Here is a 19,170-nt window from a genome sequence, read left to right as displayed (position 1 = left end):
AGTGTATAAACAATTGCACTGTAAGTGCTTTTAAGCATATATTTCATTTTTGCCAGATTGTTATATAATTTATTTTAAAGGTTTATATCAATGCTGTATTAGACGAGTTTTAAAATAAGTGCTGATCAAGTATTTCTTCTGGAATATGTCCCTTTGAAATATAATTTATATTGAACATTGCATTGTAAGCACTACCACACCTACATTTCTTGTCGGATTTTTATAATTTTTTTATCAACGATTTATATAAGCAAGGTCTTGGAAGAGTTAGATAATCAGCGCCTTTTGTGTACTGTCCTAAATTATTTTAGTTATTCGTTGTTATTCTGTGGTTAACATGTCAAAATGTACTATTATATTATTTATTTATGTATTTCTCTGTCTTTGGTGTTTTTGCATTTATTTGTACTCTGTTCCCGTCATGTAATGTTGTCATTTTAGCGGTATATTTAACATTGCCATAAAGCGCGGAGGTTTGTCTAGACACAAAACCAGGTTCAACCCACCATTTTTTCTTAAAATGTCCTGTACCAAGTCGGAAATATGGCAGTTGTTATTTAATAGTTCATTTCTATGAATGTTGCATTGTTGTTTGTTTTTGTTGCCATTCTGCGTTCTGTTATTTTGTTGTTTTCCTCTTATAGTTGATGTGTTTCCCTCGGTTTTAGTTTGTAACCCGGATTTGTTCCCTCTCAATTGATGTATGACTTTTGAACAGCGGTATACTACTGTTGCCTTTATCAATCAATATTTTTTTACAGGAGTCATGCCCAACGGGAATAGAGATATATGAGAATTTACATTGTTAACGATCTTATGCCTTCATTTCTTGTAGGATATTTATGAAAATGTATAAAAGAACAAAGTAACACAGTTTGTATGGTTATTGCCACTGGACACTGAATGCATCGGCGGGGGGCATTGGAAGGCTGTTTTTTTACCTATGTATTCCAATGTCGTTGAATGAATATTTGTTGTTTATATGCATTAGATAAATTCACATTGCTTTTCAAATTTGGTCAAATATGACAAACAGACTTGAATAGACACATACATTAAATATCACTGTTTATCTAATTTCGATATAGCTATGATAGATGTAATCTTTTATCAATCTCCGGAGTGATTTTAAGTTTCTGGAAGGACAGGGTTTGATTCTTAAATCGTTTACAAAATGTTGAAATATTCAAAACGCTTAGGTTTTTCTATCACAAGGTAAAGATTGCCTAAGCCTTAGGTGGCACAATTCTTTTGGAAATTCGTCAAATAATTTTCTTCAACATCGTAATATTTGATTTGGCTTTGTTACTGTTTTGATACGAGCGCCACTGATGAATCTTATGTAGACGAAACACACGTCTGCATCTTTGAAGGGGGTGTTTTATTTTTACAGAAACAACAAATAAAAACAGATTTGTGCCATAAAAACCTCAAGATTCATGTTTTATGACTCAGAAAACATTTCTGTAAAGTTCTAGGCGATATATATTTTACATGAAATCGGATGCAACGTACTTGTTTTGGTGGTTATACACAAAGAAGACATTTAACGTTAGATAACATAAACGTGATATTTTCCCTTTGAAATATTGGTTATTTAATGAATAACTGTCAAGTTTTGTAATTATCAGTTTAAAAGTTTAAGAGAAAATTAGTGTAAAAGAGGGACGAAAGATGCCAGAGGGACAGTCAAACTCATAGATCGAAAACAAACTGACAACGCCATGGCCAAAATTAAAAAGACAAACAGACAAATAATAGTACAGATAACACAACATAGAAAACCAAAGACTAAGCAACACGAACCCCACAAAAAACTGGGGGTTATCTCAGGTGCTCCGGAAGGGTAAGCAGATCCTGCTCCACATGTGGCACCCGTCGTGTTGCTTATGTTATTACAAATTCGGTAAATAGTCTAATTCGGTAAGTCACATAGACGACATCATACAGCGTTTTGAGTAGTATTTCTGCGAAAAATCTTAATCACGCTGCATTATGATGCAATGCAAATTGACCAATAAATGATTAACTGTGCATCTCAATTGCATTAAAACAGTTGAAAAAGATACGAAGAAGACTCTATGAGGATACACATCTCTAATAAACCTATTTGTCTTCATTATAACAAGTATAATGTCCTATATAGTCATATTATACTTGGTTTTCCTCAAAATTTGAACATTAAGGCTAATCAATCAAAATCTTGGGGTAAATTTCACACGTTTATGAAACTGAAAGTGTAGTACTATATTTTGGTGGTATTTCCCCTACAATTCACAACATTGTGATTTATGCGTGCTATTTTAAAAGTTATAACAACAATATGATATGTTGCGCAATATCTAATTAATTAAAAGTTTAAAATGTCTAGCTTCCTGTTTAGCAATATTTGATACTATGATTAGTCTCAACATTTGTCCCGCGTCACTGATGAGTCGTTTTTAGAAAATTGTAATACTAGTATTTACGATGAGTTTATTTACAACCACTGGGTCGATGCCACTGGAAGTATTTCTGTACTGAAATATACATGTAAGGTTTACCATTTCTACTGCTTTTTAACAGCTACTAGTCTTCAAGAATACGGATGGCCTACAGTTTTGATTTTGTCTGTCCGTATGTCCGTCAACAGTTGTTTCTGTATACGCAAAAATTCTGAAAGTATGGAAAGAATAACAATGCAATTGTTCACAGTAACCGTAGTTGTACATCATGCAGATGTAAATATTTTGTTTGTAAAATTGGAAAAGAAAATTTGTTGTTACAAAATCACTGATCTTGAGAAATTGCCTTTCTATAAGTATTTGTAAGATACATATGAAAAATTGAACAGTTGTTAGTTGTTTTGCATTTTTGTAGATGTGCAGTTCATTTTTATTTAAGAAAATCGTACGATAAATTGCGGTGAAAAAATTTGAGAAACAGATTGCCGAACCCGGAACCTCTTGCACAACTTTTAATTAATTCATGGTGTCAATAGTGGATTTTTTTTCAAAATAAAAGGGGATTTTGGGAGAGGAACAGTTAAACAAAGCTTTAATGGAACAAAACAAAATTTGAAATTAGTAGATATATTGTTTATGCTAAGATTTCAACTAAAATTGGAATAAAGGTATGATATGAATTCAAAATGGATACCCAGTAACATAATTGTATTTTGTAAAATTGAAAAAAAACTGGTAAAAGTTATGTTTTTGGCTGAAAAAATAACAAATATTATTGCTATACACCTGTCTATACCTATATTTTGGCTTTGCAAAGATCATGTTATTTCTCTGATTGTTTATATTAAATGCATTGGATGTTAGAAGTGTACAATTAATGTCAAAGTTACTTTAACTAGACTGAAATGTGAGCAGAAAAATGGTTTTTGGTTTCTAGATTGAATTTTTCATATGAGATTGCAACCAAAATTGGAAATATGGTTACATATAACGGGAGGAAGATTTCGTTTTATCATGATATAAAGACATCCAAGATCAGGAAAAAAACTACGCTATCAGGTTATTATAAGCTTTTGTTCTTTATATTGGGGCCTACTCACTAAAGTAAAGTAATATTGGAAAAAAGTTTATTGTTCAATACCATATATTTCCCTTTAAGTTTATTTTGTTTGTTTGGTTGCTGTTCTATTGAGGTATAAACATATCCTCTTTTATTCATATTTATAGCATGCAAGAATTAAATATTATCTTTGGTTGGATATTTCAATAGCTTGAAAATTTGAAAATAAATGTAGATTCTAAACTTTACACTTATTTAAATGTATGAATGTTGTGGATATTCGAATATCACATTTTGAAAATAATTCAGAAATAAATAAAAAATGTACATACTACGCCTATTTCTAAAATAAGAAACAAACTTCAAGTACTTTCAAAGCGGTTTGTGTTTGTACCGGCCGACAAAGCAACCAACAATGTGGTGGTGGTATGCCGTAAATACTAGTACTACACGGACGTTTTTAAGAATGAAATTAAAAGATTTTCTACATTCAAGTATGTGCGCCCCACAAAGAGTCATATAGTAAACAAACATATCCTAACCTTATCACGGCTTAAGGCCTCTTCTGAACATTTGAAGGTCCCTACTATGTATTGGTTACCTAACTTACACAAAAAACCTGTAAAATATCGTTTCATCTCGGCCTCTAGTAAGTGTTCTACAACTAAACTTTCAGTGCTTTTAACTAGTTACTTAACTACTATAAAGAACGTATCATTAACTTTTGTAATAAAATATATGAAAATAGTGGAATTAACTATTTTGGAGTGTAAAACATTCTTTGGATGTTTTAGATAAATTAAGTGCTTTTGATGGTCCTTTTGATTCGGTTTTGACTTTTCAGCTCTTTACACTAAATTTCCACACAAACCTTATCAAACAAAAGTTTTCCTATTTAATTAAATGTTCTTTTGGTAAATCTGAATGCAAAATATATTTGCTGCAAATCATTTAAAGCCTTCTTCTCTAATGAGAAAGGTAAATATGCTAGTTATTAACATAACCATAAGTGTTTCTCGTTTTTTATATAGATTAGACCGTTGGTTTTCCCGTTTGAATGGTTTTACACTAGTAATTTTTGGGGCCCTTTATAGCTTACTGTTCGGTGTGAGCCAAGGCTCCGTGTTGAAGACCGTACTGTGACCTATAATGGTTTACTTTTATAAAGTTTTACTTGGATGGAGAGTTGTCTCATTGGCACTCATACCACATCTTCTTATATTTATATAGATACACATACTGGAGGTTTGATGAGATGATTAAAGCTGTTAATTTTCTCCTTGATAACATTTATGTACGTTTCGGCAATAAAGTTTATCGACAGGTTGTAGGTATTCCTATGGGCACCAATTGCGCCCTTTTAATAGCAGACTTGTTCTTGTACTGTTATGAATCACAGTGTATGACAAAACTCAGTAAAGACCCGTCTGAATTGCATTTAACTGATAAATTCTACAACACTTCACGTTATCTTGATGATATTTTTTCGTTAAATAATCAAAAATTTTCTAAATATACTGCCGCAATTTACCCAAAGGAACTTACTTCAAATAATTCAAATATAAACGTAAATAACTGTCCTTTCCTAGATTTCGATATTTCAGTTTTACACGGGAAACTCGACACTAAAATTTACGACAAAAGGAACGATTTTTTTGGACGTTGATAATCCTTTGGCATCATCTTACGGTGTTTGTATATCACACCTCGTTCGCTATGCCCGTGTCTGTTGTAACGTTTTGGATTTCAATGAACGTAATCTATGTATTACTGGTAAATTATTAAGTCAGAGATTTCGTTACCACAAATTACTTAAACCTTTACTAAATTCTTCCATAGATATAAAGATTTGGTTTTGAAGTTTGGTTGTACCTGTAGAAAAATTATTTTAAACGGGATAGCACATCCTTATTTCTACGGAGATGTTTTTTACCGAGCCCGGAAATTTTGAAACGATCCGGGAAAACTTATCGATCCTTTAAATAAACTTATTCTAAAAGGTGACCAATTCAACACTGTAATTAGATCTTTGAATACTGTTTTTATTGGTTTTGATTTTGATTTTGTTATCAGTAATTTAAAATTAAAGTAAAACTAAATATTACTTTTATATACATATCCACATTCATGGCTCGACAATCTTTCGATACCTGTATCTTGGCACTGCACAAGGCCATGCTTTTCTCTGACTGTTTATGACGTCTCTATACTAAATCCATTTGATGCTGGACGTGTACTGATTGATATTTTAGTCTTAGATTCATGATTTTTTCATAAGTTGTTATTGGCTTTGAACTAGCTGTTAGTTACTGCGAGTACTCTCAGATCTGTACTTAGTGTCTTTCTGTTGTGTGGATGTATGAGTAGCCGTCCACGTCCACTCTGTGTTTTTGTGAGATGTATTTCTATTTGTATCCATCTGATGAGTTAAGCCTTTTTCAACTGATTTTTATAGTTTGTTCTTATGTTGTACTGTTACACCACTATCCCAGATTAGGGAGAGGGTTGGCGCCTTCAAACGAGCTTAACCCGCCTCATTATGTATGTGCCTGTCCCAAGTCAGGAACCTGTAATTCAGTGGTTGTCGTTTGAATTGTTGCTGTGTAACATATCTGTTTTTCGTTCATTATGTTGTACATAAATTAGACCGTTAGTTTTTCTCGTTTGAATTGTTTTACATTTGTCAATTCAGGGCCTTTTATAGCTGACTATGCGGTATGGGCTTTGCTCATTGCTGAAGGCCGTACGGTGACCTATAGTTGTTAATTTCTGTGTCATTTGGTCTCTTGTGGAGAGTTGTCTCATTGGCAATCATACCACATCTTCTTATTTTTATATTTAGAAAATACATATTTCTTGTTACAATTTGTCGGATATATTTTCTACTAAATGAAGTGTTTGGCAGTATTATTTGCCATGTTAAAGTTTTTACGCTTGATCAATATGTCTTTAAAAATATTGAGCTGACTTTACATAAGTTGGAGGTAACAACTTTAAAAGAAGCAAAAAGGATTGGCTTTCAGACCAGAATTTAAAAAAAAAATACTAAACAGATATCAAAATGTTTTTTTTTCAGGATGCTATCTCTTCAATTTTCGTTAAAAGTTTTAGTCATCATTTTGGCCATCCATACTGAGTTGTTATTAGCAGGTAGGTAACAGAACTTTTATTCTCAGTTATTCGGAATGTATATCGTTTAAAGCAAATATGGTAAACTCAGAAATAATTGCAAGATATTTTAATGCGAAAAATTTGACTGGGTGATTATCGCATTAATAAGAACTAGCAAATGATATCTGAATTATTGATCTGTATGCAGATTTCCGGAAATTGCAATAATTATTCTCAAATTTTTGCTGTTCATGTCAAAATTATAATTTCTGAATTTACAGGATACGGTAGATTTTTCTTATATATATATTCCTTAAAGAAAGTTGATTGTTTTATACAGTAAACGATACAGGATTGTCTTGCATATTTGTTAGAAATATGGAGTTTACTCTCAATCATGTATTTAAATATTACACTATGTCAGGAAAATACATAGAAAAAATTGAAACTATCAAGATCAATCATTTTTAGGGAAAAAATTGGACCACTCAGTCTTATTTTCGAGATATTTTTGAAACTAATATTGAAAATTCGTAGATTTGTGGCAATATTCAGCTAAATCAAACCTTAAATTAAACGTGAATGTGGAAACGTTACCCAACTTGCGAAAATCACAGTTTTTGGGTGGTTTCTGGTATATTTCTGGAGCACGTTTTTTTGAATAAGATAACATATTTTGAGCTCTAATCGTCCCATGATATTAAAAGTGAATTGCTATATAAAAAGTAAGGAGATGTGATTAGATTGCCAAAGAGAAAACTATCCAGAAGAGTCCAATTGAAGTGGGAGTAAGCATTATAAGTCACTTTACAATTATTTTTGTTTTCAAGTTGGCAAATTTTAAGAAACTTTATTATGAGTTCAACAAATAAAATGTCATAATTAGGATACGAATCTCCTTAAAAAATTACTACTAAACCCGCCGAACCCAGAACCTCTTGCACAGCAAGCCACCATTCAGCCAACTGAGCTAAGGTTAAACAGCACTAGCAAAGCTAAAGGGCGGGTAAAAATCTGCAGGATCAAAGGAAATAACGCTACAAAACTAAGCAAAGTTCCTAAGATGGTTGTCTCCATTAAAGTTTAGTTTTATATAAAGGTTAACAATGTATATATCCGTTTAACTTTATTACTTTAGTCGAAAAACGTTCTGCAAGCTTAAATGTTATGTAAGAGAGAGCCCGAAGATACCAAAAGGACATTTAATGTCCGTTTTGTATCTTTCGCCTCTCTTTTTCATTGCAAATCAAAATTCAGACAAACAATAGTCAACAGTTAATTAAATAGAATACTAAGGGCTGGACAACCCGAACCCTAACAAGACCGGGGATAATTTCGGTTGCTGTATGAAGGTGAACAGATCCTGCTCCATATGTTGTAACCGTTGTGTTGTTCATGGTTAGTACCAATTGAATGTAAGAGTACGTAAAACATAATCGTCTCAGAACATATTGGAATTAACTATGGATGGAAAAAAGGGGGAACAGCGTTGACTGTATATAATATTTTAATTTTTTTTTATCAATTTTGATATAATTTTGTATATTTGACTTGTAAAAACTTTTGAAACACACATTGTTTACTTTTTCATCTATTCACCATAAACATATAGATAATTTAACTTTCAGCACTTTCTGACAAGTGCCTGGCCTGTATTTGTCATGTAAGTATATATATTATACCAGTGGAACTTTGACAGAATTAAATTTTATTTAAGAGCGTATTGGTGACTGACATTCCAAACAGATAATGGACATTGAATCAATAAACATGAGTTTGGATCTCAATAGTAATGATATTCTGTATGTTAAATCCCATTTCATTGATCGATGTCATGGCAACCAAACAGTTTGTACGTGTATAACCCAGTCAATGATGTCACTAGTGTGAATGCCTACACATGCGCAACAGTTATGCAAGCATCGATGATATAATTGATCTGACTGTTCAAGGGATATAGTCAGTTAAGAATATCCCATTGACTTCAATTCAAACCTATTACTGGAATTTAATTCATACCTGGGTTATCTTTAGAAATCAGAAGCTTTCATATACCATTCATTCAAATAGAAATATAGACCCTTCTTATACAACAATCAAAACATAGCGGCATGCGGCATTTTTGGGCCATACAAATGGCCTTGATTACAAACATTGTAGATTCGCTCTAAATGTCTTCACTGACCCCCATTACATTTCAACCCTGCAGTAAAGAACTTTAAGTGCATTCAGCATTTATTTATTTATTTTGTTAATCAGAGTTTTGATCAATCTTATCAAAAATATTTTTTGCAACATCATCTACCAATCAGTGCAGCACAGGACTTAAGAAAGTCTCTCCCAAAATACGCGGTCCTTAATGACGTATTTTTATTTACTTAATCTACCTCTGATAATGATAAGTAATATTTTAGTTATTTTTTCGAAATTAATTGATGTATTATCTTTCACACAACTTAACATAAAGTCCTTTGGTCGTTAATCACTTTGTTTGTGGGTCAGTCGAGTAACAACCAAAGAGTATTATAACTTAAAATAACTGGTATTTCCATTAAAATTCTCATTTCCGTTGTAAATATATCTCTTGAAAAAATTGAACCAAAACTTAAAGAAAGTATAATTCCAGCAGACTTCAATACATCCAGTCTGGTTTACTTTTTTATTGTTAATTACATTTAAATGCCTTTTGCTATATTTGCAACTACTGGTAAGAAATTTTGAAATTGTTCTTAGATTAACACACGACAGAACTATATGTCTCAGAATCACTATTTTAATACGCATGTCAGTCTGAAACGGAAGATTCATTTCATTGTTATAATGTTAAATGTTCGCAATAATTCTAGTATTTCTGAAAAATACATAGTTTTTGTTTCACATTTATCATTTGAATTTAAGGTAGAATCAAGATGTAATAGGAACATAGGTTGCCGTTGGGATGTCGGATCGGACTCCTGTGGACCACTTCAGATAAAAGAAGTGTTCTGGAAAGATTGTCATCGACCGGGAGGCGGTAAGTGTACAACAACGTTAAGGAAACCAGTAACAAGATACATTTAAGCTGTGACAGTTGGTTTTTGTTCCAACTTCAGCAAAACAATTCTAGCTGAGGATGAGAGCATTTTTGATCATTTCTCATGGATTGATATATAGTTAAAAACTTTGATTAACACTAAAATGAGGAAAATTTATATCTTATTGGTATTTGTTTGTTTTCTTTATTTCTGTTGATATAAGAACTTATTCGGCGATTGAAATTTAAAGAAAATTAATGGGACGTTTTACACTATATCCATCAGATGTTGGATGTGTACTGATTGATGTGTTAGTCTTATATACATGAGTTTTTGTATTTGTTGTTATTGGCTTTGAACTAGCCGCCAGTAACTGCGAGTACTCTCAGATCTTTTTTTTTTAGGGATGTATAAATATCCCGACAACTCCGGTCTGTGCTTTTGTTAGATGTTTTTCTGCTTTGTATCGATCTGACAAGTTCAGCCCTTTCAACTGACTTTTATAGTTTGTTCTTAAAGTATAATGTTACACAACTATCCTATGTTGGAAGGAGAGTTGGCGCCTTCAACATGTTTAACCCCGCAATATTCGATATGTATCTGTCCCAAACAGGAGCCTGTAGTTTAGTGATTGTCGTTAGTTCATGTCTGTCATATTTGTTTTTCGTAAATTGTTTTGTTATATAATAGGCCTTTAGTTTTCTCAATTGAATTGTTTCATAATTTTTCATGTCGGGGCCCTTTTTTAACCGACTATACGGTATGGGATTTTCTAATTGTTGAAGGCCGTCCAGTTGTCTATAATTGCTTATATCCACTTCATGTTAAATTGTGGTAGACAGCTGTCTCATTGACAATCATATTTTTATTTTTATATACTATATATTGACAAAGGATTAGATCACAAAAAATCCACTGCTGTATGTTAAATCTTATTCATTGGTCGACGCCATAGCAACCAAATTAATTATACGTGTATTAATCCATTTCATGACATTTCGAGTATGATTTCATGCACGGGCATAATAGGTTTGTATGTATGGAGGAGATGTTTTACATGCATATAACTTAGTGTGCACATTGGAATTACAAGAAATGGTTATTGCTATTAGAAGAGCTACCCTTGATTTGGTCGAATTTTGATAATGAAGCAGTCAGCTGATACCTATTTTCCTTTTCAGTGCTACAAATACCATTAGAAGAACAAATATCGTTTTTTTTCTCTATACACTTCACTTATGGACTTAATTTGTGTATACACTCATATATTGGGTGAAAAAAGAGAACACGTAGAATTTCAACAACTCTGGTTTATCTTCAGAGAATTTAACTCAAATATAAAGTTTGATTAATATTTCATGAAGATTGACAAAATCCTGGGCCTTAACTATGATGACTCAGCATATATTCACAGCTTACAGTATGCATAAAATTGAGAATGGAAATGGGGAATGTGGCAAAGAGACAACAACCCGACCTTAGTCTACTTTACTTAAAGCCCTGTTTGCAAAGTAGATTCATAATATATGCATAATTTGAAATTTAAATTGTTAAGAAGTGCTTATATTTACTCTTCACAATCATTGAAACTCATAGATCATTGAGTTATATTGTTGTTGGGGTGTTTTTGTCCTGTCTAAAACCCATAAGTAAGCCGTAACACCTGAATGTGCTCTCTTGTGACTGCGGCATACAAAATACAAGCTAGAGATACAAAAACACCTTAATAAAACTAACAATAGTGTGTTCTATTCTAAAAATGTACTAAATATACCATATTCACAGAGACAGCAGAATTATTTAGCAAATTTGAGGCCCCAGTGGCAAGAAAACAGAAAAAAGCCAACAGAAAAAAGCCTAACCTCTGGGTCATAAAACAGATAATTTAACCTGTAAAGATTATGATCTTATTATTATAAAGGTCTTTTGTATAAAAACAATAACTGTGCTTTGATGTTATGCAAAAAACAGATTTCAAAAGTCCGTTCTATAAAACTTTTATTGAATTTATACATCAGACTGGTAACTTCAAATATACAACTATTGCAAATATGGCTTTGTTTAAACACTTCTAGTTCATATATTAGTCAAATTATGTTAGATATATGGTTAGAGATGATATCATTGTGAAAAGATTTCTAAACTGACCATTAGAGGCAGAAATTGTGAACTTTAATAAATAAATAGGCATACAGTAAGATGTGGACTGGAGACAAATGCAGAATTGGATACTTTATATAATCTTGAATGTTGGAATGATTAAATACTAAACTTTACATTTATAGTATTCTGAAATGCTTTCAATGTGTTATCAGAATAGTTTCAAACAGGTTCTAGACATTTCATGTCAGAAAACATACACATAGGGTAAGCTGACAATAATTAAAGTCTTGTTTTCAAATTCTTTAAAAATTGAAACAGAGGTGGGGGTATCAAATGTACTATAAAAGAAAAGTTAGAGTATAAGCAGTGATTTCTTTTAAGCGATGATTCTGATCAACTGTTGTGAGAAAAAGTGTTTTTCAAGATTTTCTATTTGAATAAATATAAGTATAGGTTACACTTTGTGAATACAGCTATTTAAAATATAGCGGCCAAATTGAATTCTGAGGAAGACCCAAACAAAGAAGGGAGGGGAAGTACAGAATTTTAGAAAAAGTTTAAGCTCTTAGACGTTCGGGGCATATGAATGTTGAAAATATGCCGCACAGCTCTATGTTATGACCTTTGAAAAAAATAGTAGTGCATATACACTGTTTGCTCTAGGATATGAATTTTTACAAAACGTCATGGTAAAAGTGGCACGGTGTTAGCCGTAAAGGGATTTTCTATAGGAAATTGCATTGTCTATATTTACAGAAGTACAACCTATAACAATTAACTGCACATAAGTCCTCGAGGGTAACATCTGCATCTGCGCGCCCCTTATCAAGTGCTCCAATACTGGTTATATTCAAATGAAAAAAATTCATTCAAAACTTTCGATGTATTAACTAGTAAAGTATCGTTTTTAAACTAAGGCTGCAACTGGATAAACTGCAACTGCTTGTTTGGCTATTCTCGTGATGTCCTTGTACCTTTTGTTATCCTAAACGTTAAATGTATTTTGTTTTCTGAATTTTGGTTCGAACGTGCCTGATTAAGGACGGTATGTATAGGAGTTCTTCACTCCGATTGTATAGGTAGCTGAACCTCCCACTCGTATGACAAGTAGATAAGTATTACTGTAGAACTAATGCATATCAATTTTTCTTATTTATAATAGAACTAAATTTGAATCTAACTTTTACAGGTTATAAACAGTGTGCGAATGACTACAATTGTGCAAAGAGATGTACACAGGCTTTTATGAAACGTTATGGGGGCAAGACATGTGGAACGACCTGTGAAGATTACGCACGCATGCACAATGGAGGTCCATCTGGCTGTAAGAAAAGTTCCACTAACTGGTATTGGAACAAAATCAAGGAGGCAGGCTGCAACAGACATAGCTAAATTTACAATCATGTATCAACTCGCCGCCAAACATGATGCAATTTGTTAGTCTTTCTTAATTTTATGCTTGATCATATATTCCAGAAGTATAGCAAAATATGAATTTTTAAATAGTTTTCTGATGACTTCTATAATATTGTTTTCCTTTTCTTATTAAAAATTATCTAACAATGTTTGTCTTAAGTTAATTAATCAGACTGAGAATGATAACGTTTCTCATTTGTTTGAAAAAAGACCAATGTGTATACCATTTTAATTTTGGTATATATACAAGTACGGGTATGTGCTATACTTGACAATGATAAAAACACTCAACTAGAACCCAATGGACGTGGATGTAAGCATCTATTTGTCATCGTACGATATTCAACAATAGAAACACTCAAAAAATTGGCATAGGCTATACAAATCCTCGATATGACATGTACAAAATATGACAACATCAGCGGCGTGGTTTATGCCAAAACAATAAACGAAAATCAAAATTGGCAGACAGCAACAAACAACAAAATACATTTACCGAATAACTGGTCCCTTGCTTGGAACAGGCACATAATGTGGCGAGGTTTTACGTGTTTGGTCTCATTGGCAATCATAGCAAGTCTTCTTATTTTATATTAAAAAATAAATCATGTCTGTCAAGACTAAAATATCTATCAGTACACATTCAACGGATTTACTGTAAAGACGTCACTGACAGTATTTGAAAAGTTTTAAAAAAAATATCACCTTCAGCAATGACAAAACATAAGTATAGACAGGATATATAAACATTAGTGTTCAGTACTTTATAACAATATAAGAATAAGAAAATGTGGTATGATTGCCAATGAGACAACTGTCCACCAGAGACCAAACGACATAAAAGTGAACAACAATGGGTCACTGTACGGCCTTCAACAATGAGCGAAACACATACCTTATAGTCATCTATAAAAGTTGCCGAAATGACAAATGCACAACAATTCAAACGAAAAAACTAACGGCCTGATGTTTGTACAAAACAACGAAAGAAAAACAAATATGATATACAGCAGCAAACGTCAACCACTGAATTACAGGCTCCTGACTTGATACAGGCACATAAAGAATGTGGCGGGGTTCAATTAATTTGCTGGCGCCAAACCTTCCCCTTAACTGATACAGTGGTATTACAGTATAACATAAGAGAAAAAAAAAATGCTTAACTCATCAGATCGATACAAATCAGAAAAACATCTAACAAAAACAAAATATTTATGTATCCCAACAACAAACAAGGACACTAAGTATAGATTTGAGAGTACTCGCAGTTACTGACAGCTAGTTGAAAGCCAATAACAACTAGTAACAAAATCATGCATCTAAGACTAAAATAGCAATCAGTACACATCCAACATCCAATGGATTTAGTTTAAAGACGTCATTCACAGTCAGAGAAAAAACATGACCCTTTGCAATGCCTAGATACAGGTATCGACATATTGTAGAGCCATAAATGTGCATATGTATATATCTAGGCATGTGTTAAATTATCCAAAAAAAAATCAATGTGAGAACCAATAGATTGATTAATTGATGTTTAACGCCACTTTGAGCACTATTTGCTATTCATGGTGATCAGGTTTTATTGGTGGAGGAAGCCGGAGTTCCCGGAAAGAACCACCGACCTTTGGCAGGAAAACTGACAATCCTAGTTAATTAAAGTTTGAGTCGAACACACCTGTCACGTGAAGGATTCGAACTCACAACCTCAGTGTTGATAGGCTAGTGATACAGTAGTTCGACTACTTATACACACATTACCACCGTATGTATTGAATTATTAAAAACAAAATCAGTGTAAGAACCAATAAAGACAGTATTGAACTCATCGGTCAAGTAGTCAGTGGTTCTACATTGGCACATAGTAAACGTCGGTACTAAAGATTCATATCAAACCTTTCTAAAATTGTCCGCCAATAAATTTTGAAATTATACTTCTTCAGACAAAGTTGACCTTAGATGGATTTGGCTGTTTTTGGGTCCTTTTTATCATTTAGCTTTCCATATGTTTCGGTTCTTATACATACTTGGCTTTCAGATATTCGGCTTTGAGCGTTCCTGATGAAGGTAAATCCAGGGGGTCGAGGGGTGGTCACTGACTGAAAAAAATATAGAATTGCATATAATCGTCGAAATATTGTTTTCTATCTACCTTACGTGATATTTTAACCAGTGTGGACAATCACGCCTGCCTTTCCTCGAACAATGCCCTGCATTGTGCTTGTTTCTTTTTTTCACCAGAGTTTTATTAGAAGTTAAAAAAAACCGACACAACAGTAAAGGAAAAAGAGTTACGAAAATATTGAAGTTGAAAGGGGTTAAATAAACAATCAGAATTCTATTATAAAGACAAATAGCAACTGTCCTTTTCTCCAACACATCATAATATAGTAAAACCTAACAAGTGTTATTCAAACTTGCTACTTAGTATAATCTGTCTATTTATTTCACGCTCAATAAAGAAAAAATAAATGACGTTTTTTATTATCAATTTTTTTGACAGTGCCTTTTATTCGACAGGCAGTAGAGCGGTTTACACACGGTAGGGACGAAAAGATTGTCCATTGAATGGAACAGAACTACTTCACTCCGGTAATCATATTTGTATAATTATGTTTAATCCTAAAGTATATTGTTTGTACCGTCCTCATGTATCAGCTTGCTTCTAAATAATTCTAGCCAGAACACAGTTTAATAGTTAATGAGACCATCTGGTAAAATTCAGAGTTGAATAGTAAAAATCACTTGCAGTATTTTTAAAAATTCAAAGACTGGTTTGTTCTGACTGTTTCTCTTTTGTTGACGTGTTATTCTGTTTATCTACAAAACAACAGACAAAAAGAAGGCGAAGACTGAGATTTGATTGACACAAGGACAAGTATAGTTCAATATTTGGTTAGCCTGCAAAATTTAATGTTTTATCAATGCTCGTTTTTTATCTCCAAAATTATTTCCATACCGTGGATTAAACAGATAGAAAGCGGGGAATTCAGCATAGGAACCAAATTTTTACTGTCTAACACACTATTACAGACACATAATATCGACCACTCAAATATATTGACATATCAAAGATATAATTTCATAATAATATGTTTAATGTGACATTGTGTGACTATATTTGCTTAAAGACGTCCGCATACAAAAGGGCCTTTGTGCCCAAGTTGTCTAAGTAGTCCATTACAGTGATCAATATTGCTAGTTCAGTTCGAAACCCCGTGTATGGCAGTTGTGTTCGACTCCTGCTTTTCCCTACTAGGATTGCCATTTTCCAGCCTGGAGGTCAGTGGTTCTCTCTTGTGTCCTGCATCAGTTAAAACTGGCAAAGTTTGATATAGGCATGAGTACTGACAATAGTGTTAAACACCAACAATCAGTCAATCTATCAAAATCAACATATGATATAAAATGCCCTTAATTTTAAGAGCTTATAAAATAATTATACATCATTGTTCAATAAAAATTTTAATTTTCTGTGAATAAACAATGCAAGATCATGTCAGCGAAATGTCTACATTCCCCTTTGAAAATATCTTGCAGAAACTGTTGGTGGAGGATATTTTAGTGAAGCTGGAGCACCATCAGAATATGTCTGCCTTTCACATGACCCAGATTTCATTAAAAGAGATGGCCCAATAACGACCAATGACTACGTGTCATCGCTCTATGAGGCTGAATATGAAGAGGGTAATTATTTTGGAACAAACTTCCAGGATAACGACGTTCCCTGTGCTGTCTGTCGGGCGACGCAACAGTTATCTTTATTAATTATACCTGGCAAAACAACATGCTACGACAGCTGGAAAGTAGAGTACTATGGTAGACTTGCGGCAGTTGCAGACACCCATAGTGCAGCTTCGCAGTATATATGTATTGACATTACTGCTGACACGCTAGAAGCCGGAGCTAACAACCACAATGGTGAACTATTGTATGCTGTCAAAGCTGTTTGCGGGTCCTTAAGATGCCCACCGTTGTATAATAATGTACCTATATCATGTGTTGTGTTCAAATTAAATTGACGAAAGGAATAGAGTCACTGTTTGTTGTCAAGGAAACAGTGGAAATTGTTTCTCATCTGGGTTATCGTCCGTTTGCCACAAAAATACCAAATCCATATAATTTAGACATTCCTGTAAAGCCCGGAAGACTGATCATCACAAAACTCAACAAAAAACGGGGGTAATACCAGGTGCTCCAAAGGGTAAACATATTCTGTTCTACTATTTAAATTCGTTTTTAAAATATCGGACGTATTAGACAAATGAGTACTTATAACATGTATCAAGTAAACTTGGGTTATCTCTAGATGACAAGAAAAAAAAAAAAATGAGCAAGTGAGAGACCTGATCATCATCCTTTACAAATGCATTTAAGTGTCTATTAAATCATAATCATAAGTTAAGTATAAAATACACGTTCTTCGATTAACAGTGTGCCTCTGCATTTAAACATACATGCAATCTTGTGCTAATCCACCCTTCGGAAGGTGATGATGTTAAATGCATGAATTTGACAGATTAAAATAAATTTTATGCACACCACATACACTTTTTGGACTTTTAAAGTAAAATCTAGATATCTCGAATAAAAGCTTAGTTTCCTTCACTTAAAACAATTTGTTAATCACGAAATTGTAGGTCAAATCAAGTACTTCTAATGTAAGTTTTCCTCAATCAATTTTATGGTAAAAAATCGTTTCCGTGAAGTGATTCTACACGTGTAAAAATTCATCTCACTATATTCAATATCAATAGTCAGTAATTTTCTATAGACTACTTCATTATTGATTTTATATCTTTCTAAACTCTAGATGCTTGCACCTTTTTTAATCGTAACTATCAATTAAATGTTGAACTATTTTGTATGCATTTTCCGGTTCACCCAATTATGCAGGAATGTGATTGTCACTGGAAAATAGACATTATGAAATAAGGAGATGTGGTATGATTGCCTATGAGACAACTCTTAAGCTAACTTGTCCAGTACAGATTGCCAACGGGCCCGTCTGAAAAGTTGGTGGAAGGTTTCTTGGACGAATTTAAAGATTAGGACTCTCCAACAGCCGCAAGTGAATTCAGTGCCCCAACTCCGACCGTTGCCGAACTTGACTGTATACACTGCTATTTTTTCAGATGAGCCTTAGGTGTGTTTATTATCGGTTGGTCCCTGAAAAAAAAATGGTACAGACAAAAAGTCACTTTTCAATTTAAGAAACTTTTTCCTTTAACAATAAAAGACTTAAAGGTTAGTGTTCCATGGTTGCAAAAGAAGTTTTTAAAAGAAATTCTGTTTCTTCAAGCTGATGACTGTCAAAATCAACAGACAGCGTTATGATTTCATTCCTCTGATGTAGAGAACTTTCAGAGTTATGAGAATGCCACGAACACATACTAGTAATAAAACATGTATGATTCTGCAGAGAAAACGGGAGAGAAAATAAGGATTGAAATGTTCAGCGGTTTGTAGCATTTCAGTATTACTACATTCTGAATCTTTATGTTTCTTTTGCATTGCATTGCACCTAAAACAAGTAGTGACAGAGGGAAAAAAGGGAAACCCTGGGGGAAATCAAATCGTAGTCTACTCCGACTAGCAGTAAAACCCTACCAAACCGGGACGTTCGTGTGACTGAACGTGATGCATAAATTCGCAGCCACGTTCTGTCAGAATGGGGACGTTAATTTCAATGTCTGTTATAAAGCTATCTAAGTGTCTGTTGTTTTCATATATCGTTTATACCCTCATTTTTTGTGGCTGTCTGAAATTCCCGCTTTCATTCTCAACCGGCTTATCTTATGGGACGACGGTTTGATATATTGATAATTGTTTGTTTGTATAACGCCCAGTAGCAAATATTTCATGCATATTCAGGCCAAGAACAAACGAACAATTATTTATTATGAACATGCCACGTAAAACCTCTCAAAATTATGATGACTTGGTTTCTCTTTAGCCTTCACACAAAAGTTACAGCCATCAAACGATGCACCGAAACTTATTTTAAAATATATTCCAGCCT

General features: G+C 33.2%; 1 protein-coding gene across 1 annotated transcript in view; it reads left to right on the top strand.

Annotated features, from left to right (window-relative positions):
- The window catches only part of LOC127720394 (lysozyme-like), a 36,720-nt gene extending 23,479 nt beyond the window's left edge, over positions 1–13,241 (top strand). Inside the window, exons 4-5 of the mRNA XM_052226980.1 lie at positions 9,514–9,628; positions 12,922–13,241. Of these exons, the coding sequence (XP_052082940.1) occupies positions 9,514–9,628; positions 12,922–13,124 (318 nt within the window). The 3' untranslated portion in view covers positions 13,125–13,241. The remainder of the gene's footprint in view (positions 1–9,513; positions 9,629–12,921) is intronic.
- Positions 13,242–19,170: the final 5,929 nt, after the last annotated feature.

The sequence above is a fragment of the Mytilus californianus genome, unplaced genomic scaffold, assembly GCF_021869535.1.
Source record: "Mytilus californianus isolate M0D057914Y unplaced genomic scaffold, xbMytCali1.0.p SCAF_11, whole genome shotgun sequence".
In the NCBI taxonomy this organism is placed as follows: Eukaryota; Metazoa; Mollusca; class Bivalvia; order Mytilida; family Mytilidae; genus Mytilus; species Mytilus californianus.
The sequence above is the reverse complement of the archived record's forward strand: the minus strand, read 5'-3'. Positions and strand labels throughout refer to the sequence as shown.